General features: G+C 45.7%; 3 protein-coding genes across 3 annotated transcripts; all 3 read left to right on the top strand.

Annotated features, from left to right (window-relative positions):
- The first annotated feature begins 32 nt into the window (after positions 1–32).
- Positions 33–2,685, top strand: ANKRD49 (ankyrin repeat domain 49). Its single transcript, XM_055802096.1, has 3 exons — positions 33–132; positions 679–949; positions 1,724–2,685. The coding sequence occupies exons 2-3, from the start codon at positions 692–694 to the stop codon at positions 2,180–2,182; spliced, it is 717 nt and encodes a 238-aa protein (XP_055658071.1). The 5' UTR covers positions 33–132; positions 679–691; the 3' UTR covers positions 2,183–2,685.
- A 2,351-nt stretch (positions 2,686–5,036) lies between these two features.
- C4H11orf97 (chromosome 4 C11orf97 homolog) lies at positions 5,037–11,241 on the top strand. The gene is made up of 4 exons (XM_055803126.1): positions 5,037–5,254; positions 5,946–6,050; positions 8,731–8,856; positions 10,765–11,241. Exons 1-4 carry the CDS (start codon positions 5,203–5,205, stop codon positions 10,770–10,772), a joined length of 291 nt encoding a protein of 96 aa, XP_055659101.1. The 5' UTR covers positions 5,037–5,202; the 3' UTR covers positions 10,773–11,241.
- Positions 11,242–20,451: 9,210 nt separating this feature from the next.
- On the top strand, positions 20,452–24,971 carry FUT4 (fucosyltransferase 4). Its single transcript, XM_005230567.4, has one exon. It carries the CDS (start codon positions 20,533–20,535, stop codon positions 21,616–21,618), a length of 1,086 nt encoding a protein of 361 aa, XP_005230624.3. The 5' UTR covers positions 20,452–20,532; the 3' UTR covers positions 21,619–24,971.
- The last annotated feature ends 314 nt before the right edge of the window (positions 24,972–25,285 follow it).

Genomic DNA, 25,285 nt, shown 5'->3' with positions numbered 1-25,285 from the left:
CGCTGGCGTCACGTCCGCTAGCGGCGCGCGGGCCGGAAAAACGCCGCGGGCGGTGGGCGGGGTGTTCTTGGGGAGGCCCCGCCCCGGCGGGAGGCCCACCCCCCCGGCGCGTCCTGGCGGCGGAGGCGGCAGGTGCGGTACGGGGGGCGAGCGCGGCCCAGTGGGGCCGGGCCGGGCGGGCGGCGAGCGCTGGGGCAGCGGGGGGTGCGGGGCTCGGCCTCGGGGGCGGGCGTTGAGGCCCTGGCGGGGTGGTGCAGCCGCCGCGGAGGGGAGCAGGGCCGGTGCTACCGGGCTTGGCCCGCCCGGCCCTCGCTCGGGGCGCTCGGGGAGAGGGGGGCGGCGGGCAGCGCGTGGCGGGGCTGGGGCGCTGCTCTGGAGTCCCGTCGTTTCTCCCTTATCTTTTGTTTATACGGGGCGCAGTGCTCCCCGTGCGCCCCACGAAACGCCGTCTGAAGGCGGTGCTGCTTCGGGGGATGGGGCTAACACCGTGTGACCTGGGGATACCGGCAGAGCTGGCGAAGCCTCATTTAGTGGCGCAACATGGAGTTCGCTCCTGAGTTTTGCTGTTCGTGGTGTTGCTGGCGTCTGCGTCATTCGTCAGATGTTTTTATGGACAATTAGTTGCACAGGAAACAGTAAAAGTTATTACAGATATCGTTGTATGTCTGCTGCTTACAGATGCTGATTGAAAATGAGTAAAGACAAACAAATCGATGAAGATGATGATGACAGCGAGCAGTTTGAGGACTTTACAGAGAATTTTAACCAACTTGAACTGCTGGAGACACACAGGCATTTGATTCCTGTAGGAACTCAGAGCTGTTGGTCAGGACAGTCTGACGATGACGATGATGAACAGGAAAGAAGTGAGGAATGGTACGAAATGCAAGAAAAAAAAATGGAAAAAAATCCAGAGAAATTGCTGCTCTGGGCAGCTGAAAATAATCGGGTAAGGCATTTATTCTGTTCCTTTGTATCAACGACAAGAATGTTATTTTGAGCAAATATCTACAGTTCCATCCACAAACAAAAATTTACCTACACACTATTTTGATCTGGTTTTGCAAGCCACTGTATGTAAAACAGTTCACCCCAAAAAACTATCTCTAGATCCATTAGCTTTCAGAACAAAAGCTTTGAATTGTAGTTCAAAGTTACAGTAACAGCACTCTTCTTAAACTTCTATGAACTAAAAGCATGCCAGGCTCCTCCTTCATGGCAAGTAAGCCTTTTAACTGGGGTGGAGAGGGTGTGTCTGAAATCTTTTTTTCAAAAGCTGGATGTGCAGATAATGGGTGAATGTTTCCCTGTTGGGGGGGGCTTTTTATTTTTTGGTGTGAGGGAGAGATGATCAAGATACTTGTTACCTAGCTTATTACACCCTCGTGTACATTTATTTTCATTAATTACCTTTCTTACACACACAAGCTCCACCTACGGTTCTGTGGAGGTATTTATCTGTTCACAGTGAATGGAGAGAAGGTGTAAGGTAAAAAGGTACTCCAAAGGCACTGTAACTAATGTTCATTTTGTAGCTCTTTAAAAACAAAACAAAAAAAACCCCACCAATGTAAGAATAAATGGTTTCGTTTTAAAATTATTTGTTGCACTTAAGCCTTTTTGAGACTGACAGAAATTGCTTTCCCACAAAATTTCAGAACAGTAAAAGCCATACATCTTGTTTGTAGAGTCTTATTTTGAATTGCCCGTTTCCTTTAAATAGCTGAGTACAGTGAGGAGGCTCCTTTCTGAAAAACTGGCTCCAGTGAATGCTCGTGATGAAGATCAGTACACTCCTCTGCATCGAGCTGCCTACAGTGGGCACTTGGACGTTGCACATGAATTGGTTGCCCAAGGGGCAGACGTTCATGCGCAGACGGTGGATGGCTGGACACCTCTGCACAGCGCCTGTAAGTGGAACAACACAAAAGTGGCTGCGTTCTTACTTCAGCAGGGTGCAGACATCAACGCGCAGACAAATGGTTTGCTGACACCATTGCATATTGCTGCAGGAAACAAAAACAGTAGAGAAACCCTTGAACTCTTGCTGATGAATCGCTATGTGAAACCAGATCTGAAAAACAACTTGGATGAAACTGCCCTTGACATTGCTAGGAGGACTGACGTATATCACTATCTTTTTGAAATCGTAGAAGACTGCATAAATGCTGTGTCCCCTTAAAAGCTGTGGTTAAGCTTGTGAATGTGAGGTTTGCTGCCTCCTGTTTGTGTTCTGCATGCTTATCAGTGGTGGTCTGTCCCTTGGCAACAAGGTTTTTCTTTTATAATACTTTAGTATTCTCCTCAGGCAAAATGTCACTTCTTGCAACTCTGCTCCGTGGCCTCACGCATACTTAGAAGCGTTACTGCTGTTATTCGAGGTGTTCAGAAAGTGTCAGTAATTTCAGTGAGTTTCCATTTTGTTAGTGCAGCTTCCGAGGGGCCTTTGTAATTGCCCTGTACTGTCAAAGCAGGAGGGAAAACTGGAATATTTACTTGATGTGAAAGAATTCTGGCTTGGTTATGCAGTTTATTACAGCCCACTTGAAAATTATTTTTTGAGAAATTTTAACTTTTTTAAAGCTGCATGAAAGCTCAGAATGAATGTAACTTATTAGAGTGATACACAAAATGTTTAGTGATTCTCATGTAAGGAATATTATAAAATAAAATATTTAGCCCTAAGTATTTTTGTTGTCATATTTTTAACTGAAAGCTCAATTATTAATGCAATTGCTTGTTCATAAATCAGAAGTGTTATTCATAGGAAGATAAAGTAGTTTTGGTGAGGTTTTTTTCTGGTACTTTCAAGCAAATTACTTTCTGTGAAGATCCTGTTTAATTTTTGCTTGTAAATTAAGTTGAGGAGTAAAGTTTTAATGTCATGGATAGGGCATTAGAACAAATGAACCTCAGCTGTGTGAGGATAAACAGCCAACATAACGTTGTGTCTGATGTAGTTACAGCTAATTTAGTGCAGGATGCACTTGGCAGTGTTCCACTTCTGAATCCCCAAAGAGAATCCCTCATTCCAGCTCAAATATTCAGCATAGTTTAAAAACTTTACTGGTATTTTCCCTCAAAATTCCTTAATTTCCAGTCCATTCTTTTATTTGCTTATTTGATGCCTTTTTAATTTGCAATAGCCTGTGTTACTAATCCCAGGCATTCACATCTGAGCTGGACTTCTGAATGTGGCTGCCATCATTTAACCAAACTTAAGGTGGTGAGGGTGGGTTTGTTGGTTTGTTTCTTAAGATTTTGAGGCCTTCAGCACACACTTGAGTGCAGCTTCTCTGCAATCATGCCAGCTAGAATCTCACTGGTTTGCAGTGAAGACTTGGGGCCCTTAACCTGAAGCACACTAGGCAGCTCTTAGCACCAAGTACTGTTTGGTTTAGTTTAGCAGAAAAATGTTAATTAATGCTATAAATTTTCACAAGAGACATATTTTGCTGCTTCTGCTTGTCAGTTCAGCCTTTCTGCTAGCAAGTGGAAAATTCTATGATTTTTAGAATTGGTGTGAGAGTTTAATTTACCTGTGTTACTGTTCACATCATCTGTACTAGTCTGCATCTCTCAATCTTTCAACTTCTTTTGGAGAATCAGCATCTCTGGATTATTCAGCTATTTGTGAAAGGTCCAGTAAAATATGTACTTCCTGTCTTTTTTTTTTTCTTTCTACTGCCTCAGTTCAAGTGTAAATTTTTTGCCAAAAACAACTACTAAATGCAAGTAACTAACAGGTGAGGGTTTTTAAGTATCTCAAAACAATTACTCTGAGCAGGTAGATATTTTTTCATCAATAGTGGTTTAGAAGGATACTGGTAGAACTTCAGCAGTGCTGTCAGCCCAGTAGATGATCTGTATTGCGTGGGAATTAGCATACTAAAGGTTTCCCATGGTAATGGCATGCGGCATGGTTTTGAGCTTCATGCCATCTGTAATTCAGAGGGGAGAAACTTGCTTCTCCCTGTTAATCAACTGAATAAGACCTGAAGTACTGTAACTCCATACGAGGGCTGTAACAAAACACTTTGTTGCCCCATGCAGACACCTTAGTGATCCCAAGCTCCTTCCAGACACTACCAACAGAGCTGAAGTATATTTGCAACAGCAGCAGCAGGCTTGGGGTATGTTGGCCCACGTTTGGTGCTCTGATCAAGCAACTGTAGAGGGCACTTTTTAGAGGTCCGGTTCAGGACTTCTGTTACAAAACAGAGAACTGCCTCTGACCTATGAATGGTACAAGATGATTTTTAATGCTTACTATTTCGAAAGTTTGGTTTCAGGACACCTGTGGAAGATGAATACACCTTGAAGTGCATCAAGAAAAAATACAGAAATGGGTTACGTCATGCATTTGTGTAACTAAACTTGGTTTGTATTGTATAAAGTCTCACTACCGTATGCAAAGTCTTGATTTAAAGGAAGCTACTGCGGGGCACAGCCTGCAGCCAGGGGAGCAGGACAGCTTCCCTGTGCACCTGTCGGCAGCATTCTCTGCTTTTTTTTTTTTTTGGCCAGCCGCAGTTCTTTCTCAAAACTTTTAACAGTGGCAAAACAAGGGGAGTCAAGTCCACTTCAGTCCTATGAACAGCACCTCAATATGCCTCCTTTTATGAAAAGTGTTATTAAAACCAAGCTAGTACTTCTGAGTATTAGATCTACATGATCCATCCAGTTAAACCGGGCTCTTTTGTCTTTATTTCTGTTAGTCTGCTGCCGCCTCCGGGGGGGGGCGACGAGGCGTCCTTTCTCCAGGCAGGCCAGTAGTGACACCCCACAGGGGTATAAAACGTTTTTGATGTTTGTGCCGGTTTCTGAGTGCAGTGACACTGACAGAAACGAGGAGCTCCCGATGATACCTGGAGCCCTCACCCACCCTGTGACCCAAGCGGGCGTGAGGCGGCCGTGGCCCACTGTCCCCCGGGGATGGCGACCGGCCGCCCCCCGCCTCGGAGGCCGCTGCCGTTAACCCTGCCGGGTGGAAGGGGTAAAGCCCCCCCGCTGTGCCCGGGAGCGGCGGCCCCAGCCCGCCCGCCTCGGTACGAGGGGGCGGGGCGGCCCCGTCCGGCTCGGGGCCTGGGCGCAGGCCGCCGCCGCGCTGCCTCCCGCCGCCAGCGGGGCAGAGCCGCCCCGCCCCCGCTCCCCTGGCAGCGACCCGCCCGCCTCCTACCTGCCCGGGCGTCGGCGGCAGCCATGAGGGCGGCGAGAGAGGAGCAGCCGGTGGCGGCCGGAGGCGGGCAGCCCTGTGAGCGCGGCGGTGCCCCGGCCCGGCGGTGGGGCCCACCTCACTGTCCGTACCCCCCAACCCCCGCGCTGCGTCCTCCCTTCCCCGCGCCGGCGTGTCCCCCCGGGGGATCGGGCTTTGCGCGGCGGTCGCATGTCTCTCCTGGCAGGAACACGGGCAGTGCCCGGGCAGGTGGTGGCTGCCCCGCCGCCGCGGGGGCCCCTCGGGCCTCCTCAGCTCCTTGGAGAGTACCCTCAGCGAGGGCACCTCCTCGGAGGCCTCCGTGCGTGGCCGCGGCCCTGCCAGGGGTCGTTGGCCCGCTGAGGCACAGCACCCCGGGTGCCCAGGGGTGGCTCTGGCTCTTGTGTGGCGGCCCAGCTCGTCCCCTCGGCTCCTCACCGTGCTCCCGTCGTGAGATAGGGGGGAGCTGGGCCCGGCTCATGCCCTCGCTCCCTCCCCACGCTCTCATAGCGGGGAGCTGGGCCTGGCTGATGCCCTCGCTCCCTCACCATGCTCTCGTCAAGAGGAATCACTCGATACGGGGGAGCAGGGCCTGACTGAATGGTACCGTGCATTTATAAATTATTTGACTTGAAGCGTGTTAAAGACAGAAGTAGAGCAGCGTGAAATTATGTTAGATTTGGCAAAGCAACGTTAATGTTCAGGGGATTTTGAAATAACTGGTTCTTTTGTAATTTATCTTTACTAACAGGGGAAAAAATTGCGTATGTTGAGCCACCTAGGAGAGTTAAAGAAGTAATTGAAGAAGATCTTTATTTCTGGAAAGAAGCATGCCATACTAAACATCCAGCTGCAGGTAATCCTCCTTAGCAGCAAATGGGAAGTGTTTGCCAGGGAAATGACATATAAATTGTTTTGAAGAGTTGTGGCAAATTGTTACTTTAAAAACCAGCCTAACACATTTTGTAGTAGCCTGGGGAACATATAGAAATGCAAGAATTACATATAGTCTTTCGCACTTTTTTTTTCAGTCTAAAATTACAGCACCATAGAGAACATGGATAATTCTGTATGATCTGTCAGTTTAATAAAACAGTAACAAATGTCAAGCAGTAGGGAGGTTCTGCGACCTTTTTCTCTGAAAGAAGTGCTGTAGTTATTAGAATACTTTGTTCCCTTCTGCTGTTTGAAACTGAAGTTGGCGTTGAAAAGAAAGGGTTGAGGTAAGAATGACAAATGTAAATGAAAGACAGGAAAATAGTGAAAGCACTTAGAAAATCAGTCTGTTTAGGCAGCTTAAAGGTTATGGAAAGACTTGGTTACAGTAGGCAAATGAGGACATGGAAGTCTTAGAGGGAACAAGGTGTTCACTCTATTCTGAGAACCAGAGGTAAAACCAAGGTAAGATCAGAGAAGAAATAATTAGCAGTTTTTAACAGAAAGATAACTTAATGCTGGAACAATTTAATAAAGGTCACTTAGATTCAGCATTTGCAATACACAGTTTAAATACTGGCTCGTCTTGGTGCAGGAATGACCTGAAGCCACGTAGCCTATGCAAGACAAAACTTAAATCACGCTGGTGACCTCCTGCAGCCATGAGATATATTAATCTTATTGTAGAAAATCAATTTTCAGAAGTTTATAGTGTTTAAGGATCAGTCATCTGGTTGTCTATATGGTCTTATTGCCTTTATCAGCCAAGCCGTTGTATATTATTAGCCGCTTCTCTGTAGATTCCACTAAGTAAAGCTGTTTATTCCACAGCTTCCCTCATTAGTTTGTTCTAGTGGTTAGTGTATTTTAAAAAAAAAAAAAAAAAAAAAAAAAGCCTGATTAATAATTTGGGTTTGTATGGTTCAGCTCCTTGCTTTTCTTGGATATGTAATATGTATCCAGGATTTTCTTCCAGGGAAGGTATACATAAATTTTATTTTGGCTCTTTATGTACTCTGACCAGTTGTTTTGCCTCCTCTTTTAAAATGTGAATACCAAATCTGATCATGGAATTTCAGTATTTGTATCACTGGTAGCCTGTAGAGAGAGAGAATCATCTAATTTTAGAGCTGCCAGCACTAGGACCTTGAACTATTTGTCAACTGTTGCTGCTAAATCCATGATGCTTTTGCTTCACAATACACAGTCCTCATTCTTTAATGCCACATTCTCTTCCATAGAGTAAAGCTATTCCTTGATGATATTAAGCTGCATTTTGTTGGAATAAGTCCACCGCTATATCTCCTAATTATTACATCCTCCACATATGTAGTAAGGGCATTTTTGCCTTTGTTTCAAAATTTGGAACATTTTGAAAAAAGTCTGGTTTCTCTTATGTAGGATTAAGACCCAAGTCTAAACTCATTCAACGGTAATTTAAAACAGCTAGATCCACAGGCAAAAATGTACATAAGTTAGGTGATATAATCAGTATCCTATTGGATGTAAAGACCATTTGAACCTGCAACTCCATTAGTGTGATTAAGCTCCTTAGGCAATTACAGCACACCTGCAAATGAATGACTTATGTAGGCTCTCTTTATAGTAAATGGAGAGAAAAAGGCACTTTGAAAAGACAGTTCTTCTGACTTGCCCTAGATACCTGTCATTGCATGTGTCATGCTCTAAAAGTGCATGTTCTTTTCCCATTGACTGTAAAGGGCTTCTGGATTAGTAGCTGAATTGCAGATGTTAACTTTGGTCTGCTCAGTTGGCTCATGAGTCTAAAGTTACTAGGAGCTGAACGCAACTGTATTTCACTGTATCCATCTGCCAATGGATCAAAATTGTCTGGAACATTTCAGTCTGAAATGGTATGTATGGCATAATGTTATATGCATAGAATAACAATGCTATGTATAATAAGGTCAAACAGATGCTGGTGTACAGATTATTCAGCAAGTACCCAGTTCCTTTTTCATCTGTATGCATCTGGAAAATTAGAGATACTCCCCAAGTGGCCTGGGCTCTGATAAACGACGGTTGTCAGATGGGATGGTTACTGATTTACACAGATTATTACTAAGTTTCTTCTTTTACATATATTGATGGTTAGTAAATTATAACCTTTCCACCAAATAAATTAGCTGTTTTGTTTTGCTGGCATTGGTTTTGTTTGGGTTTTTTGTTGTGTGTTTTTGGTTTGGGGTTTTTTTGGGGGGTGGGGTGGGCACAGGGGTGTTGTTCTACTGTCTTTTTATGAAGGCCTTTGGTATTTCAGTATGACCAGTAAATTATGCTGGATGCGCTGGTGGTATTACTGCTGTTTCTTATACGTTATAAATCAGCTGCATCCTGCTTCAGTTAGGAGCCCAGCAGTCCTGAGCTGTTCTACAGACAGTAGAGAGCATCGTATACCCTCAGCAATCTGAATTGCTCTGTGAAGATGTCAATATCATTAACTATGGAGGAAGATTATAGTGTTCTGCTTAACTACTTCTAATTACTGTATAGACCAAAGGGACTGTCTTTTTAAAAGTTGCATTAATTCTAGAACAAGTTGAAATAATCAGTTGTAATGATATTATTTTGACAAACAGTGGCTCTGGACGGGATTTGCAGTGTGAAAAAGAATTTTGCCATTGGAAGCCTGAAACCAGTGTCACAGAACAGAAACAGTTTACTTTTACAGCCTCAGTTCTACTCAAGGCATGCAGGAATGAAAAGTAAGAGTCAATAATAAGAAACTTTTACTAAAACACCTCATTTTAAAGTTACAGGGTATTATTATTTTATAATTCATAGACATCTTGTAGGATTGCAGATTACCTATATGGTCTTACGGTAATTGCTTCTGGGCATTTTTCTGCAGAGTTAACCTACTTCTTCCTTTAGTAAGTAGCCAGCAGATTTGAAATCTTTGCATAAGAAACCTGTTTAGGACTGCTGTGTTGGGTCACCTGATTTCATTTTCGGAAACCTTTTGTAAATGTGTGGAATAATCACTTGTTTCCTACTGATAGGTGGTGAGTGTTGGTTTCATGTACGTAATGAACCTTACTGGCCTTTCTTAACATCCAACCTTAACAAATTAAAATGTTTGGAAAAGCCTCCTCCAACAGACCTCCTGAAAAGATACATATCTAGGTATCATTTCAGCTTTTGGAGTGTGGTCCACTTCTGTGGAGTATGGCTTTTGTGGAGAAGACCTGTTCCTTAGGAGCTGGTAGATTTTTAGCATAGTCTTCTCAATGTGCTCACTTTCTTTCCGTGAAATGTATAAACTTTGTAGTGGAAGGTGAAAGCTTCCAACCCTAAGGAAACAGAGCCCATTAGTTTTGGAAGAGGATGGTTGTTAGTTGCGCGATATATGAACTCGGCATATTTTGCTATTAAATGAAGCTCCTTAACTCATTCTCAGGAGCTGTTGGTTTAAAAATACAGCTAGCTGCATGACTAGCGCCTCTTTCTTCCTAACTTAATCTTGTAAGCTTTAGAGATATCAGCATCTTAGTTACAACAGCAGTATCAATTAAGTGATTGCTAGTATAAGTAGCATTTAATGAGTACAGCCTTCTGCCATGCTGCCTGTACTCTAGAGTTACTACTTGTAGGAATATTTTGGTTATAGAGCAGGCCTAATCTGTGCAAGTACTAACTGCAGTCACTATGTACTTAAACCAAGAAAATTTTAGCCACACCATAGAAAATACAGCCAAAGAATGCCTCAGAGTTTTGCTACATAAATTTAAAAAAATAATATTTTTTTTTAAATATTATTTTAAAACTCACGTACCTGAGGCTGCTAGTGAAAGCACACGGAGTATTCAAAGATCCTGATCTCCTCCATTTCCTATTAAGATCTGTGAGGAAAGAACAGCTGTAAAACAAAGCAGTTTATTCAAATTTATTTAGGTGCTAAAATTTATAGGCTCTATTGGTTTTCCTTTGGGAATTTAGATACACCTTCATTCCCAGGGACTGCTGCTAGAGACAAGTGGTGCTCTCCTTACTAGCTATATATACTGCCTGTTTTCCAACAGAACAGCCAGGTATCATGAGAGAAGGGGTGACAGAAAAGATACAAGACAGGAGAAAAACTGAGAGCAATCTGGCTTCAGCTTCTCTACTCACCAAACAGTTTCCATTCACACACCTGCCTCGATGTAAGGATCTGGGGAGGAAATGAGGTGGTAATATACTAACTGGGAGATGGAGAAGGTACAGGCTGTGGAAATGGGCCCAAAAGAAGAGGTGTTTCTAGAGAGGAGATGAGCCTACTGTGTTTAGTGCCAGAAGGAAAGGCATCAGCAAAAGGAAAAGAAGCAGCACAGACAAGGAGAATGAAAGGAGAGAGATACAGAACAGAAGGTTGGAAATTCCTGAAGGGAACTGGAGAGAGGAGAGAGAGGAGAACACAGTTCAGCAATGCAGAGATAGAAACTGTAAGAAATGAAGGGAAAACATGTAGAAGAAATAAATAGAAGAGAGAGGGGAAAAAAATCCATGCATAAGTTAATGCATTTGATTTTGCTTCTCCCTTTTACTGTCTTCCCCTAGAAGTGATTAGTGATTTGGGGGGCTCACTGTGTGCTATCTCATCCGTCCTTAGAGCGGATCTTGTTTTTCTACAGATTGCTGAACTTCAGTGCTGTGAAGACCTGAGCCTGTTGTGATGTGTCAAATCAAACACAAAAATGACTGGCTGCCTTTGGAAAAGCAGATCTGTAATTCTAAAATTTTGAAGGAAGTTCTGTTTGGATAGGGAGCTATTTCTTCGTTTGTTGTTTTATTCATATCCTCATGCCACTTTTTAATCTGATGTTGTAGTAGCCAACTCTGATCCATATTTCAGCCAGTGATGAAGATGTCATAATCCAAAGATTACAAAATGTTCTTGCTGACAAAAATGTACTACTGTGAAACTTGACATTTTCATAGGCTTCTTTGTTGCAAAGTGATTCTAAGTTCTGGCAGAAGATTGTAATGTAATTGAAGAGATGCCTTTAAGTGCCTTAGGCCGAGTCCTTTCATTGAACTGAGCAGTTCAGAAGCCAGGAGTTTGTGGTTTGATATCTAGCCTGATTTAATAAAAGTTTAACATAAATAAACCTCTCTCTGTATGTCTCTACATATGTTAGAGTTACTAAGAACCACAGAGGCAGCATGGAACCTGAAACGGAACCTGTCATTTAACTCTCACCCTTAACCATTATTACAGTGAGGTAATACCAAGTGATCGTTACTTTGTTTTGTATTATCATACCACTTAGAAGGATCCACATTTTTTTCCTAGGTGCTGTATATAACCAGAACAAAAGATAGCTTTCCAAGGTCATTGGTGGTTGGAAGAGGTACCAGAGACAGGAGTGACATTTGCAGCTGCAGCACAGCTCCAGTGCTCTGGTAGCAGATGAGAGGCTGGAACCTCTCTCCAGCAAAGCATCTGAGCTCGCTGAGCCTGAACCATGCAGGGGGAAGTGAAAAGTGAGAATAGCTGGAGACTCCCTGCTGTGGGAGATGGAAGCTCCCATTTGCTTCCCCAACGTGCTGTCTGGAAAGGTTTGTTGGGAGGCTGAGATCTGGGACAACATGGAGAGCGTGCTGAGTCTTGTCTGGGCCTTTTACTGGGACTTTTACTCCCTACTGCTCTTTCCACCTCTTTCCACATGGTCACCAACAATACTGCCAGGGCAGGCACGGAGCCTATCAAGCATGACTACATCGCTGTAAGGTGAGTCAAAGACACGGGTGCCCAGGTGGCTTCTCCTCAGTCCTACTGGTGAGGGGGTAGGGCTGGAGGAAGGCATGGATCCTGTAACTATTGTTTGCTCAGCTGGTGCTGAAAATGGGGAGTTGGCTTTTGTGACTATGGGATGTCCGCTCTTTGAGCACTAAGAACTGCTATGAAGAGATGAGATTCACCTCAACAGGTGGTACAAAAACTGTGTTTGTACCATACGTAGAAGGATCCCTGATTGTTTCCTAAGCATTGTGATAACATAAGAAATACACAGTAGTGATCATTTGCCTGGCCAACCCAGGGAGGAGAACTATAAGTAGGAGTGGAAGGGGAGGGAGATGACAACCCGCAGTCAGGTGAGGAGGTGGTGGACCAGGTTAGCAGACATGATAGTTCCTGTCTTCGTGTTTAACAATCTAACGTAATGATCAGACTTTGGTGTATTTCTAGAATAATTGTAGGACATTATTTTCCAGATTAATAATACTTAGTGCTTACCCTGCAGTTTTCACTGCCAGAATTCTTTCCAGACATCCCTGCAGCATGTTTGTGGGATAAATGTTACTGGCTTTTTAAAGGAGGGAATTAATTGTATTGTGCAGTGAGAACAATGAACTGGGACTGATGGATAATTTAAGATCTCCTTATTCCCATTTATACCTCAGATGATAGTTCACATCTTTTCTAAGGTGTGATCCTAAGAGGTGGAGATGGGAGTTCCTGGGGCTCTCGGATCCTAGGAAAGTGTTTAAACTACACTGAATGCTGTTAAAAATGAAGTCTCAGTGAAGGCTTTGTGAAGCTAGACTTTGTTTTCTTTTGCTGTTTTTACAGTTATCTGTGAATGAAATGGGATGCTTGTGGTTTAGGTTGTCAGGAACCCTTCTCTGACACTAAAAGTTTGGCTTTCTTTTTGTACCAGTGAGAAGGGAAAAAGAACACCCCACCCTTCGCTGGCTCCAAGCCAACTCTTTTCAGCATTTTCACTTCTAAAAGAAAAAAAAATATTGGCACTGGAAATGGCACCTGAGGCATGAGAGGACTAGCTGCTTTTGAAAACCTTATTCTCCCTTTTTAGATGCAAATTTGATGATGAACCACACAATACTGTTTGAGAATCACTGGGCTTTCAGATAGAGGCCTTTGATTAAGCTTGTTACATCTCACTACTGCTCCTTGCTTCATTTTTATTCTACTCCCCTCCCCCTGCTTTCTCATTCTTAGTAGTGTTTTTTTCATGATCTTGTTTTAAAATTTTCCAGATGAAAAGACTTTCTGGGTCTATCCTGGATTCCTGCATTAGCTCAGTTTTGCTGCAACAAAGGCAGATTTGTGAATCTCTTGCTCCTTTGCTCTCTCTTCCTTTTTGTGCAGCCTTGTACAATGGAGAAATGTCTTTTAGATCTTTTCTACTGAATGTTTTATTTAAATTATGAGGCTTGGGTAATTTTTAGCTAATCCAGTATATTTATGTTCATGACCTTTTTATGTGTCTCATCTTTCATTTGAATAAAACAAAGCAATTTAAAAAATATAATAACATTGCATAATATTATAGTAATGTTATTAATATTGCTATTATAATATATGTTTCATTAAATGGGGTGTCAGATAATTGAAATTAACTGCGGTCACATCTTATTGCAGTGACTTTTTTACTAACTGTCCAGCTACCCTTTTCTCGTTAGTTTTTTTTGGTATTATTTCTTTTTGAAACTAAACACTACTGTTTTAAAAGACAAATGTTATCGTTGCTTCCATGTATTAATAGCAATGTTCAAACACTGACATCTTTCAAAGGTCACGTCTACATTATCAAGCAATGAGGCACAATAGGAGGGGATCAAGTTTTTAAAGCAATGAGTATTGAGAGCCCCATAACTAGACTGTATGTGGTTTAGGAGATTCACTTCGAACTAGAGCTAGTCTTGTCTCTTGGACTGAAATGTCACCTTGTTGCTTGAGCTTCAAAGATGCTTGAAGAAAAGCTCCATTACAAACCCTTGCCCTCTGGCCTGGGGAATGCTCACTGGGTAAAATGGGAGCATCGGTGCTGACTGCACAGCACTGCCCCTGCCACTGCTGCTGCGTAAGATGAGAGACCAATGCTCAAAAAACCCAAGGAAAATGGAAAGTCAAGATAACTGCTAACAAATATCCACAGACCCAAATTCTGGCTTGCTGTACACACACACATCAAAGTGTCTGAGGATCATGTGGTTCTGGTAGGAAGTTTTCTGCTCTGATTTGGGCTCTGGTCTACCCTGGTGAACAACAAAGATGTTGCAACGGAAGGTCAAAGAGCGTCCTGGGATGGGATCCTCCATCCACAGTGTGCCACAGCACATTTGTTCATGCCTGTGCCTTGGTCTGGAAGTGTCAAGGTCACATAGTTTTAATCCAGCCCTGCTCACAGTCACAAGCAGAACTGTAGCGAGGCAGAATATTTTAATATCACATTTGCTGTGTGTGCAATAATGTGGTCTTGTCTGTCCAGAAGCTGTTCATCCAGTGAGGCAGGCATCACCTTTCAACTGAATCGCTTATGTCTAGTCATATTTCACAATTTTAAACTTCCATGCAGAAAAATAATAATCCTGAATATGAAACCCTAGGTAATCAAATTACACTAAAATACAGCGTGCCATTTATACAGAACTTTTATCACTCTTTTTCATACAGGATTTAGGATCTTAATTGGCAAAAACTTGCATTGAAACCATGGGGACTACTTACGAAGAAGAGATTTCAAAGTCATTCTTAGTGTCATTTTGGTACCAGGTAGCATGCTGCCATGCTTTGAAGATGATCAGGTTTTCTTAGGATAAAAAACTCCACAAGGTTTGCTTGGTCGACAGAATGTCTGACTCGATAGCTGTGGCTGAAAACGCAGCCACATGTTGCAGTAGCTTTTAAACTGTGTTTGCAAGAAGTTGACAAATAACTTCAAAGACTTTTCTAGGCTTAACTACTTCTCAAGTGTGACAAAATAGAATGAGTCAGAGTAGAAGAGGAATTCAGCTGGGAAGCTCTAGGTAAAAATGTTTACTGCTGTTAGAAATGGCAAACATTTAACCTTCAAAGCAGCAAAATATTTTTCTGTTTTGCAACAGCTTCGTTACTAGCAGCTAGCTTTTTATTTTAAATTCCTATCAGCAATGTTAGAGCTTAGTGTGGTTTCTACAGAGCAGTTAAACCACAGTTCCCCAATTTGTGTATACAGCTCCAAGAAGTCTGTGTGGTCCTCAGTCCATGGAGCTATCTGCTGGGCTGGTTTACCACTGAAGCAGACAAAACCAAGTGTGTTCCCTCTGGAAGATCTGCAGGCATCTGGTAACGCTACTCGAACATCATCATGTTGTACTTCCCCGTGACGTTTGTGGAGTTTTTCCCAAGTCAGAGTGAACAAAAATGCTTGACAAAACCCTACTAGTGCAGAGTAGCTCATCATGGTCATGCCATGTGTCTTACAGTGGAAATGAGGCAAACTGGAGCTGATGTGGGTTACTGCCAGGCTGGTTTTTCTTTTCTAGAAGAGAAATGAGACATTAAAAAGGAGAAATTCCTCACCAGCATGCAGGTCTGAGGACACTGGGCTTCTAACTGTGGTACTGACAGTGAGGTGACTCACTGTACAGCAACACATTGCACCTAACTTGTAAGCTTGCTACACCAAAATTTCTAGAAGGCTGCTAGATTCTTCAAAGAAGGCACAGCTATAATTATTTTCAGTAGTGACTATGATATCTAACTAAAATGTATTTCTGTGCTATCTCCCACATTGCAAGGGATTTGAAGACAGATAGCAACAGCAAGACATTTGGATCTTTAATTTGCAAAAAATCTAAAATATACCTTAAAAACAGGCTTTCTCATGCTCTAGATATAAATTCTGTTTAGATTTCTGAACTAGTGGACTATACACAACATGTAAATGTTTTAGTCTCACGTATTTAGTCTCCACAGAGGCGGGTATAACACGAAAATTAACTTACAGTGGCAGTATTATTCATAGAAACATTTCAGGCTACTTTCCTCTCATTTTGAATGGATCTAATCCTTATTTGCTGTAAGATGACAGATAGGAAACATTACAATACTGCATTTCCATCATGGTATATACCATCACAACTTACTGTGGATTTCAGTAATAGTTTTCTTCAATATGCAGCATAGAGCTTTAGCTGATAGTGTGTTGATGAATATAGAGAGCCTTGTTTTGATTTCATGCTAAATAATTCAGCAGATTTGTTCCCATGTGACAAGTCTTAAAATGGATGTCACTGCAGTGCAGCTGAATGTCACACTGAAGTTTCACTGCGAGACTGCAAAAACCCAAAAGTAACTAGCCAACTCTTGCTATTAATCTTCACAAGGAAAACATTTATATTTTATTTTCAGATTTGTCACTACTTGCCTTGAAAAGGCTTCCATGTTGAGTTGTTCTGAAACATTTCATAAACCCTGAATTAAAGCCAACGTTTTTGTTGAGTTTACCATATGCAGGATCAGGCCTGGCATCACCAATGTAGTTGGCTAGGCTTTGGAATTGGAATGGCTTAGCACCACATCTTCAAGCAATGGAAATGAAAACTTGACTAGACAAGGGCTCCTCCAAAGTCATATATCAATGCTGAAATTTAAGTTCCCGAAGGAAAATAGGAACTGCCATTGCAGCTGATACGATCAAATATATTGAGTGAATCAGAATTCCAAGGAAGTCAATTGAGCTCTCCCACTGACTTTCATGGGTCCCAAATCTCTTACGTTGTTTGCAAAAATGTCTAAGTAAACAAAATTACTAACAGAAGGGCTTTTAGACCACTGTGAATCCTTTGAATGCTTAATTAAGGCAGGCTAGGGATTGTGCTCATTTTAGGTAGTCTGTTGTATTGGATGAGCTCTGGATTGATTCTAGGTACAGCTCATGGCCTCAGAGGATTTCACTCTCCCTTGGCATTGTATTTCTACGTTTGTTGGCAGTTTTCTGCTGTGGTAGAAGAATTTTCCCAGATTCTCATTTTGTGACTAAAATCAGTGTTATCTGTCAAGACAGGTGCTATGTTTATTGCCCTAAAAAGTTTTTTTGCTACTATTGTCTATCATTATTTTGCAGACAGTACTAAATTAGAAAGCAGGGTTAAGATCTTGGCTTGTACAACTTCAACACAGAGAGGCCCTGGAGCAAGCCAACAGAAATCTTGGGAAGTTCAGCAAGGACAAAAAGCAAGTTCTACACACAGAGCAGAAAACTGCCATGCACTGGTACAGGCTGGGAACTGGCTGGCTGATAAACACCCGGGCTGGAAAGGAGCTGGGGGCTACGTGAACATCAAGCTGAGTGTGAGCTCACCTCAAAAATAAAGGAAGTCACTTGCTGGGCCACAGGAGAAGCACGTCCAGCAAACAGGAAAGTAATTATTCCCCCCCATTGGTGAAGGAGCACCTGGAATACTGTCTCCAGTTCCCAGCCTCCCAGTTCAAAAAGAACGTTGAGAACATGGTTCAGCAGAAGGCTACCAAGATGATGAGAGATCCTACAGCACACAAGGGGAGAGGTTAAGGGAGGTGGTCTTGTTTAGTCATGTGAAGAGGAGGCGATGGGATCATTTAATGGGAGCCAGCAACTACCTGAAGGTAAGTTATGAAAATGATGGAGCCACTCTCTTTGGATGTAACAAGGGACAACCACCAGAAATTCCAGGTTGGGAGGTTCAGGGTTGGACATTAGAAAAAATTCTTCTCCGAGAGGGTGACATAGCACTGGAACAGGCTGCCAGAGGTGATGTGGAGTCTCTCTCCTTGAACATTTTCAACATCCTGGTGCTAGTCCAGCCACCACCTTGGCCAGTGCTGGCAGTGATGCTCTTCTGAGTGGGAGGGTGGATTAGTGACTCCCAGAGACCCCTTCCAACCAAGGCTGTATGTTGGAGCAGGGGAAGCAAGATACTGGCTATGACCACAACTGTTGGTGTTTCTTATATTTCATGAGTGCTTACAACATGGACAATGGAAATCTGCAAGCACTTTTATGTGCAATTAATAACTTTATAGATGCACACTACCTAGCTCCTAACCTAACACCAACGTCACACACAACTGTTCTTCATTTTGCGGAGTAAACAGGCTTGAACCACTTCTTTTTCCTAATATAGAGACAAGGCCTTGGTCTATGTGGTATGTGAAAGCTATGCTACAATCCAAATGGTCAGTGAGAACTTAGGCCTGGTGTAACTCCGCTGCCTTCAGTAGATCCATGTGAGAGGACCTTGGATTTATGGCTGTTGGATATGAAAATGCGTAGGTCAGAGCTGGAAACTCTCCAGTTCTGTACAAACAGTCTCTGAACTGTGTGAATCAATGATCTCTCAGTTCACTGAAGCAAATGACGGGGGCGGGAGGGGGGGGGGGAAGTTTTGAGCTGATCTGATACACTTTTCCACACACAGAGCTGGAAAAAGTAATTTTCTGGCAACCACAGGGTTCTGTAGCTTTTAAATGGGTGTGACATTTTATTGTAAATGTATGTATTTCTAAGAAAGTTTTAAAAGGACAAAAAAAGTCCTCTAATTTCTTTACTTTTAGTTTTCCACATTGTAGATCCTTTTAGAGGTGCTTGACACTGAATTTGACAGGAATTCAAAGCTACTGTGGCTGATGTAACTTTTTTTTTTTTTTGCTTTATTCAAAGCTTCTCTCAACTTCGTTGTCTAAATTGCAACTGTTTTAAAGGAAAACCCTCTGCATCTTCCAAAGTACTTCCCCGCAAGGCCACAGAATACAGCACATAAACCATAGTTCAGCTGCTGTGGGAAAACCCTTTTGCTGGAGTTTAAACCCTCTGACTGTTCCAGGTGTGGGCGGGGAGAAAAAAGCGAGAAGGGCTCAGAGGAAGCAGCGGGGCAGCCCGCGCCTCCCAGGGTAGGGAGATGTGAGGCTGGGTCGGCCTTCGTGGCAGGGCTGTCCTCCGCCGGTGGTCCCTTGCCTCACGCGCCCACCTGCGCACATGTAGGGGGTCTGCGCGGCCGGGTGTCGGTGCCGGGGGCCGGCTGCAGCGGGGGGCTGCGGGCAGCTCCCCCCGGCCGGCAGAGCCGCTGCCCCCCGGCTCCAGGCCGGGCCCGCCGCTGGCCGAGGCCGAGCCCCGCAGCCGCGGGGGCAGCGCCGCGGGGAGAAGGGGCTGAGAAGGGGAAAACCCCCCGCGGGGGGGAACAGCGGCGGCAGCGAGGGGGGCCGGGAGGGGCGAGCAGCAGCCCCGCAGCCCCCCGGGGCAGGGCCGGGCCGGGCCGGGCCGGGCCGGGCCGGAGGAGGCCGGGGGGGCTCCGGGCGCCGCAGCAGAGGCTCCCCGGCAGCCCGCGGGGAAGGGCAGGGCCGGGCAGGGCAGGGCAGCCCCCGGCGGGGCAGGCTGTGCCCCTCAGCCCACGGAGCCCGCGGGGGAGCAGCTCCCCCCCGCAGCCCGGGGCAGGGGGTGCCCGCGGGGGGCTGTGACCCGCGGGGGCCGCGCTGGAGCCGGCTCCGGGCAGGGCCCGTGGCCCCGCGGGGAGGAGCCCGGGCCGGGGCCGGGCTGCGGGCAGGGCCGGTGCCCCCGGGGGGGCTGGAGCCGGCTGGGCCTGAGGGGCTGCGCCCCGCGGGGGGCCCCGCCGGGACAGGCCGTGAGGAGCCGCAGCCCCGGGAGGGCCCCGCGCTGCAGAAGCCCGTGCAGGGCTGTCTCCCGTGGGAGGGCCCCGCACCGGGGCAGGGGCAGAGGGCGAGGGGGAAGGAGCCGCAGAGACAGCGGGTGATGCGCTCACCGCAGCCCCGTTCCTGCCCCCTTTGCACCGCTCGGGATGAGAGGAGTGAGACAATATGGGAGTGAAGTGGAATTGAGCTCGGGAAAAAGGGAGGAGTGCGGGGAAGGTGTTTTAAGGTTTGGTTTTGACTTCTCATTAGCCTACTGTGGTTTGAATGTTAATACATTAAACTAATTTCCCCAGGCGGAGCCGATTTTGCCTGTGACGGCAATTGCTGAGCAACCCCTCCCTGTCCGCATCCCGACCCACGGGCCGTTCTTTACGTTTTCCCTCCCCTGCCCAGCCGAAGGAGCGCCAGCCCGCCACAGCCCGCAGGGTGCGGGTGCCCCGCTGCCCCATGCGAGCCATCCCCACGACCCTTCTTCTGTTCCCTGGGGTCTGGCCTCTAGCCGGGGGGGGGCTTCCCCAGTGCAGGCACACGGGTTCCCTCTGCAGCTCCCAGTCGGGGACGACCAACCGAGCGGCCCGGGGAGCGCGGGCTGCCGTTGCTCGGACCTGCTGGCGGCCCCCTGGGCGAGCCCCGGGCTGCCATTGCCCATACGCTGCCCGCGGCCCCTCAACGCCCCGCGGCGGCAGCCACCCGGGGACGGACGGACGAGGCCCCGCGGCGCGGCCGGCAGCCTCAGGGCGGCTCTCCCCGCTGGCCAAGCGGCCGCGGGCCGGCGGGGGCGCGGCAGGGCGGTGCCCCGGGGCGGGCCGGCACGGCCGGGAGGGGCGGCGGCCGCGGCACCTCCCCGCCGCCGGGGCCGGGGGCGGAGAGGCGGCGGCGGCGGCTGCCGCAGCCCCGGCCGCAACATGCGCTGGCCGACCCCGGCCCCGCGGCTGCCCCACGGCGGCCGCGAAGGGCAGAGCGGCGGCAGCGGGCGGCGCGGATGGAGTCGGCCCCGCGCCGCTGCCCCGCCGGCCGGCCCGCCTGCCCGCGGCGGTGGCGCCGGCGGCTGCGCGGGCGGCGGTGGGCGCTGGCGGCCGGGCTGCTGGGCGCCGCCGCCGCCCTGGCCCTCTACGCCCGCCTGCCGGAGCCCGCGGCGACGGCGGGAGGCCGGCCGGGCGGCGAGGTGACCGTGCTGCTGTGGTGGGAGCCCTTCGGCCGCCCGCGGCGCACGGCCGACTGCCGGCGGCGCTACAACATCACGGGCTGCCGCCTGAGCGCCGACCGGAGCCGCCTGGGCGAGGCGCAGGCGGTGCTGTTCCACCACCGCGACCTGGCGCTGCACGGCGCCGAGGGGCTGCCCCGCGGGCCCCCGCCGCGCTCCCCGCGGCAGCTCTGGGTCTGGATGAACTTCGAGTCGCCGTCGCACTCGCCCGGCCTGCGGGGGCTGGCCGGCCTCTTCAACTGGACCATGTCCTACCGGCGGGACTCGGACATCTTTGTGCCCTACGGGTACCTGTACGCCCCGCCGGCGCCCCGGCCCTTCGTGCTGCCCCGCAAGACACGGCTGGTGGCCTGGGTCATCAGCAACTGGAACGAGGAGCACGCCCGGGTGCGCTACTACCGCCAGCTGAAGGAGCACCTGGCCATCGACGTGTACGGGGCGTGGGGGCTGGCGCTGGCCGAGGGCGGCGTGGTGGAGACCGTCTCGGCCTACAAGTTCTACCTGGCCTTTGAGAACTCCCAGCACACCGACTACATCACTGAGAAGCTTTGGAGAAATGCCTTCGCTGCCAGCACTGTGCCCATCGTCCTGGGGCCCCACAGGGCCAACTACGAGCGCTTCATCCCCCCCGACTCCTTCATCCATGTCGACGACTTCCCCAGCCCCCAGCTGCTGGCCACCTACCTGAAATTCCTCGATAAAAACAAAACCAACTACAGGAGGTATTTTGCCTGGAGGAAGAAGTACGAGGTACACGTCACCTCATTCTGGGACGAGCACTTCTGCAAGGTTTGCGAGGCCGTGAGGGCAGCCGGGAACCAAATCAAGACTGTACAAAATCTGGCTGGCTGGTTTGAAAGCTGATGCTCCTGGCAGTGAGGCTGGGCTGGGCTGCGTGGGGAAGGATGGGGCTGGCAGGGGTGGGTGGCCGAGGTGGGACGCAGCAGGCTGTTGTCAGCCCGTGAGGCGCGCAGGTATGGGTGAAGAAGCTGTGAAAAGCCTACAAAAGAATGGTTTTCCTTAAAGTGCAAAATAAGGAGAGTACAAAGAAACATCTGGCAAGATGATTCTTCAAGAGCAAAGATAAATTTCCAGAGGTTGAACAGATCCGTAAAGGTTTCAGTTGTGCACAGCTCAACAAAAAGCCGATGCCAAGTTCTTCAGCTGTACAGCTGAAACCAATTTTGTTGGCTATGACAGCTTCCTGGACCACGAAACTTTCTTCTGCTTACAGGGGATACATCATCAGCCCTGGCTTTCCGTACTCTGAAGACGAAAGTGAATATTTTTAACAGTGATTTTTATGCATGTGAAAACTCTTTGCAGACAAATTCTGAGCCGCAAATGTTGAACGTAAGAATGTAATGATACAGTAGCACTTTTTAGCGATGTTTGAAATTGCAGCAGCCACCTTTTTTGCTTTGAGCCAAATAATAATTCCATTTAGGAAAAAGTGTATGGAGGGGAGTGGATCCAAGTGGAACAAACTGCTCAGATGATGCAGAGTATTACTTCCACTGCCTACCAAAACCATAGGCACATTTATCCTGTATAAAAGTGAAGAACTTTTAAGTATGGGAAAAGATAGATTGTAGAAAAGAAGTTAGAACATTGCCACCCTCCTTCATTCAGGAATTAGAAAATGTTTACAGGAATCTGCTTGTTTTTCTTCGCAAAATTACTGCCGTATAGGAAAAAGCAGGGAAAGGCTCAAACTACAGAGTTTTTATTACTATATTGAACATGTATACAGAGAGGCTAACTTAATTCTTTAGTATCATGAGACAGTCCTGTTGTTTAGTGATGGTTTTGGTTTAGGGCACACATTTTTAAAAATTCTGCTGGGTGACAGACTACTCAGAATGCCACTTTGATGTTTGTAAACCAGTAATTACCCACCCCCCGCTAGCTAAACTGAAGTCCCAAATCACTGACTTCCAAAAAGGCTAGTAAGATCTAAGAACAAGATCTGCTGGTAAAATACAGATTGTGTGTGTGAGGAGAGAGTATCAAAAGGGCAAAAAATTACTATTCTTTTTCCTTGACTTTGAGGGGGGGTTTCCGGCTCAGTTTTTCAGTCGTTAAATAGGTTCCTAAGATTAAAATTCCTTCTCTTAGTGCTTACCGGGAACATTTATGGTAGTTATTCCCTTTCAGACTGCCATTCTGCCAGAGTCTTCCTAATAGTCAGCGTACAGTTACTTTTTGTTTATGTGTGATCTTGCTTGGTGAAATCCATCAAGAAACTTCAGTCGTGATTACACAGCCTCAGGAAGCTGAGCCCTCCCTGCCCTTTGCAACTATAAGGTTTGGTGGCAAAAAATGATAACCCACAAGAGTCCTGCACAAATGATTAAGGGATTCATCCAGCTTCTATTTAAGGAGCTGGGTAATCCATGGAGTTAGCCAGAGGCTTCACTTGAAGTAAAATCATGGGCACAGAACAGGTGGGGAAAAGGGAAAGTCAGTTACAAATAAAAGGTGGGCGTCAGAACAGGTGAGTTTATTGGCATTTGTGAGTCATATATAGATTAGAAGAGGATTAGACTTGACTTGAGCGGTACAGGTTGTCAGGTAGTTGCTTTTAAGATTTATGAGCTGGCAGCCTACTGTAATTTATTTTAAATTTTATGTTCCCCATGATTAGGTAAGCATAGAGCCAAGGATTGTTGGAAAAAAACCTAATAATAAAGAAGTTCATTAATAATGCACACAGATTTACCAGATCGGATCTTGCTGGCCCCTATGTTTATTCACTTCATTTTTTGTGCAAGGAAGGATGGCTGAAAGTACTTCAGGAACCTTTCTGTTGTTAGTGCCAGAGTTGCTGTAGAAATTTTGTTAGGAAAGGAGAGAAGGCAGTCAATGCAATGTGGAGTGTAGTAGGGCTGGTCCCTAATGGTGCATTTTCACTTGAACTGGTCTTAAGTGATTGTTTAAAGCAAAAGCATGTTCTTCTTGGTGTGCCTATCTTGTTTCGCTACCAGTGGCTACTACTCCCTTAAAATTGGTTTTGATAATCTTACAAATCTAATTTAAGTATAGCATTAATAGCTAAGTGTCAGGATGATAGAATCTGTCTCGCTTTGAATTAGCCTTTTTTTCTGGTCAGTTTTTATTGCAGTTCGTGTAAATGTATACAAACCTCTGATCTTAAAAGTGGTGGAATAATATTTAAGATTGTACTACTTTTTATCACTCTTGCTGAAACTAGTGCATTTTTTTCAGTCCTTCTAAATTTTTTAGCATTTTCTGAAAGTTTCCAGACACACAGTTCTGTGTATTAGTGATGCCACAGGCAGAAGATCAGGCTACGGGAGCACGGGAATTTCCACGGATGGCAGCTGATACTTTTTTTTTCAGCCTCTCTAAGAAAAGCAGTTGAAATCTTTGATGAACTAGTGTTCTGTAAAATTCAGAGAAGAGCTATGCAATAATTAAACCATCATGTTTGAATAAGATGATCACATTGTGCTATATTTGTAAGTTACATATTGAGTATTTTCGAGAGTTGTATAATGAAAACTGCAGTCTTGCAATAATTATTGCAGAGTACTTGTGTTGGGAGAAAAGCAGCCTTTTCTAGTTTCAGCATTCTTACATGCGCGTTGCACGCTTTTCCCTTTAGATTTGGAAGGAATTCAGTCTTGGTCTACAGCTGCTGAAGTTGGTAATACAGCACCTCTGTAAATCTGCTTTGCTTCTTGGCTCATCCACTCCACTGGCTAATAGCTAGTGTAGGCTAAGAACTGTTTCTTGTAATTCACTTTGTAGAGCTGAAGTTTAATGATGAATAAAACATTTGCTTGAGCAAATTGGTTTGTAGATCAGGTACCAGACTCCACAAAATGTTGCGGGTGACATATATAATCCATCTGTAAAAATTAAGCAAAGTTATTTTCTATTTTAAGTAGAAGAGTCTTTCTGAATATGCTTTGAAAAAGTGTTTTATTCCATGCCTTAAAATATTGGGGTGGAGGGAAAAAAAGGAAGATAATTTTCTTCTGGTTTTTATAAGGAGAAGAAGTAATGTTACTTTTTGATTATGGTGTAAACAGAATAGAGAAGTATGTGATCCTTTAAGTTACATATTGTATCTCAGGGAATTTTATACTGTAAAGTCTCTTGATCTTCCTAGAATGAAGTAACTTTGTATATGTATTAATTATTTAGATTGACACTCCATAAAATTAAAGAAAGGCAGTAGCACAAAATGACCCTATTTTTTAATTTTGTTTTCCATGTTATGAAAGCTGTAGAAAACTGTTTTTTAAAGAGAATTAATTTATTTTCATGTTTGTTTAATCAATAGAAGTGGCTGACTGTTCTCAAAGTAGTCAGACTGTCTGAGGTTAGAAATGAAACCTGGTTGTGCAAGGAGAAAAATATTTTTATAGGAGAGGCAGTGCTGAGTTATTTTCTGTATCAAAAGGAGCATTTATTGAAGCTGGATGTCTGCTGGAAAAATGTCATTCCAAACAACACCAAAACCAAACTTTCTCTTGACCAACAGAATTTGAATGTGGTTGGA

The sequence above is a fragment of the Falco peregrinus genome, chromosome 4 (genome assembly GCF_023634155.1).
Source record: "Falco peregrinus isolate bFalPer1 chromosome 4, bFalPer1.pri, whole genome shotgun sequence".
Classification (NCBI taxonomy): domain Eukaryota; kingdom Metazoa; phylum Chordata; class Aves; order Falconiformes; family Falconidae; genus Falco; species Falco peregrinus.
This window is presented reverse-complemented; position numbering and strand designations above follow the sequence as displayed.

Excerpts from the sequence above, each read along its gene's own strand:
- ANKRD49 (XM_055802096.1), top strand. The coding sequence starts at position 692 with ATGAGTAAAGACAAACAAATCGATGAAGATGATGATGACAGCGAGCAG. Across the intron at positions 950-1,723 it reads GGGCAGCTGAAAATAATCGG|CTGAGTACAGTGAGGAGGCT; the intron begins GTAAGGCATTTA and ends TCCTTTAAATAG.
- C4H11orf97 (XM_055803126.1), top strand. The coding sequence starts at position 5,203 with ATGAGGGCGGCGAGAGAGGAGCAGCCGGTGGCGGCCGGAGGCGGGCAG. Across the intron at positions 5,255-5,945 it reads GGCCGGAGGCGGGCAGCCCT|GGGAAAAAATTGCGTATGTT; the intron begins GTGAGCGCGGCG and ends CTTTACTAACAG. Across the intron at positions 6,051-8,730 it reads TACTAAACATCCAGCTGCAG|TGGCTCTGGACGGGATTTGC; the intron begins GTAATCCTCCTT and ends TTTGACAAACAG.
- FUT4 (XM_005230567.4), top strand. The coding sequence starts at position 20,533 with ATGGAGTCGGCCCCGCGCCGCTGCCCCGCCGGCCGGCCCGCCTGCCCG.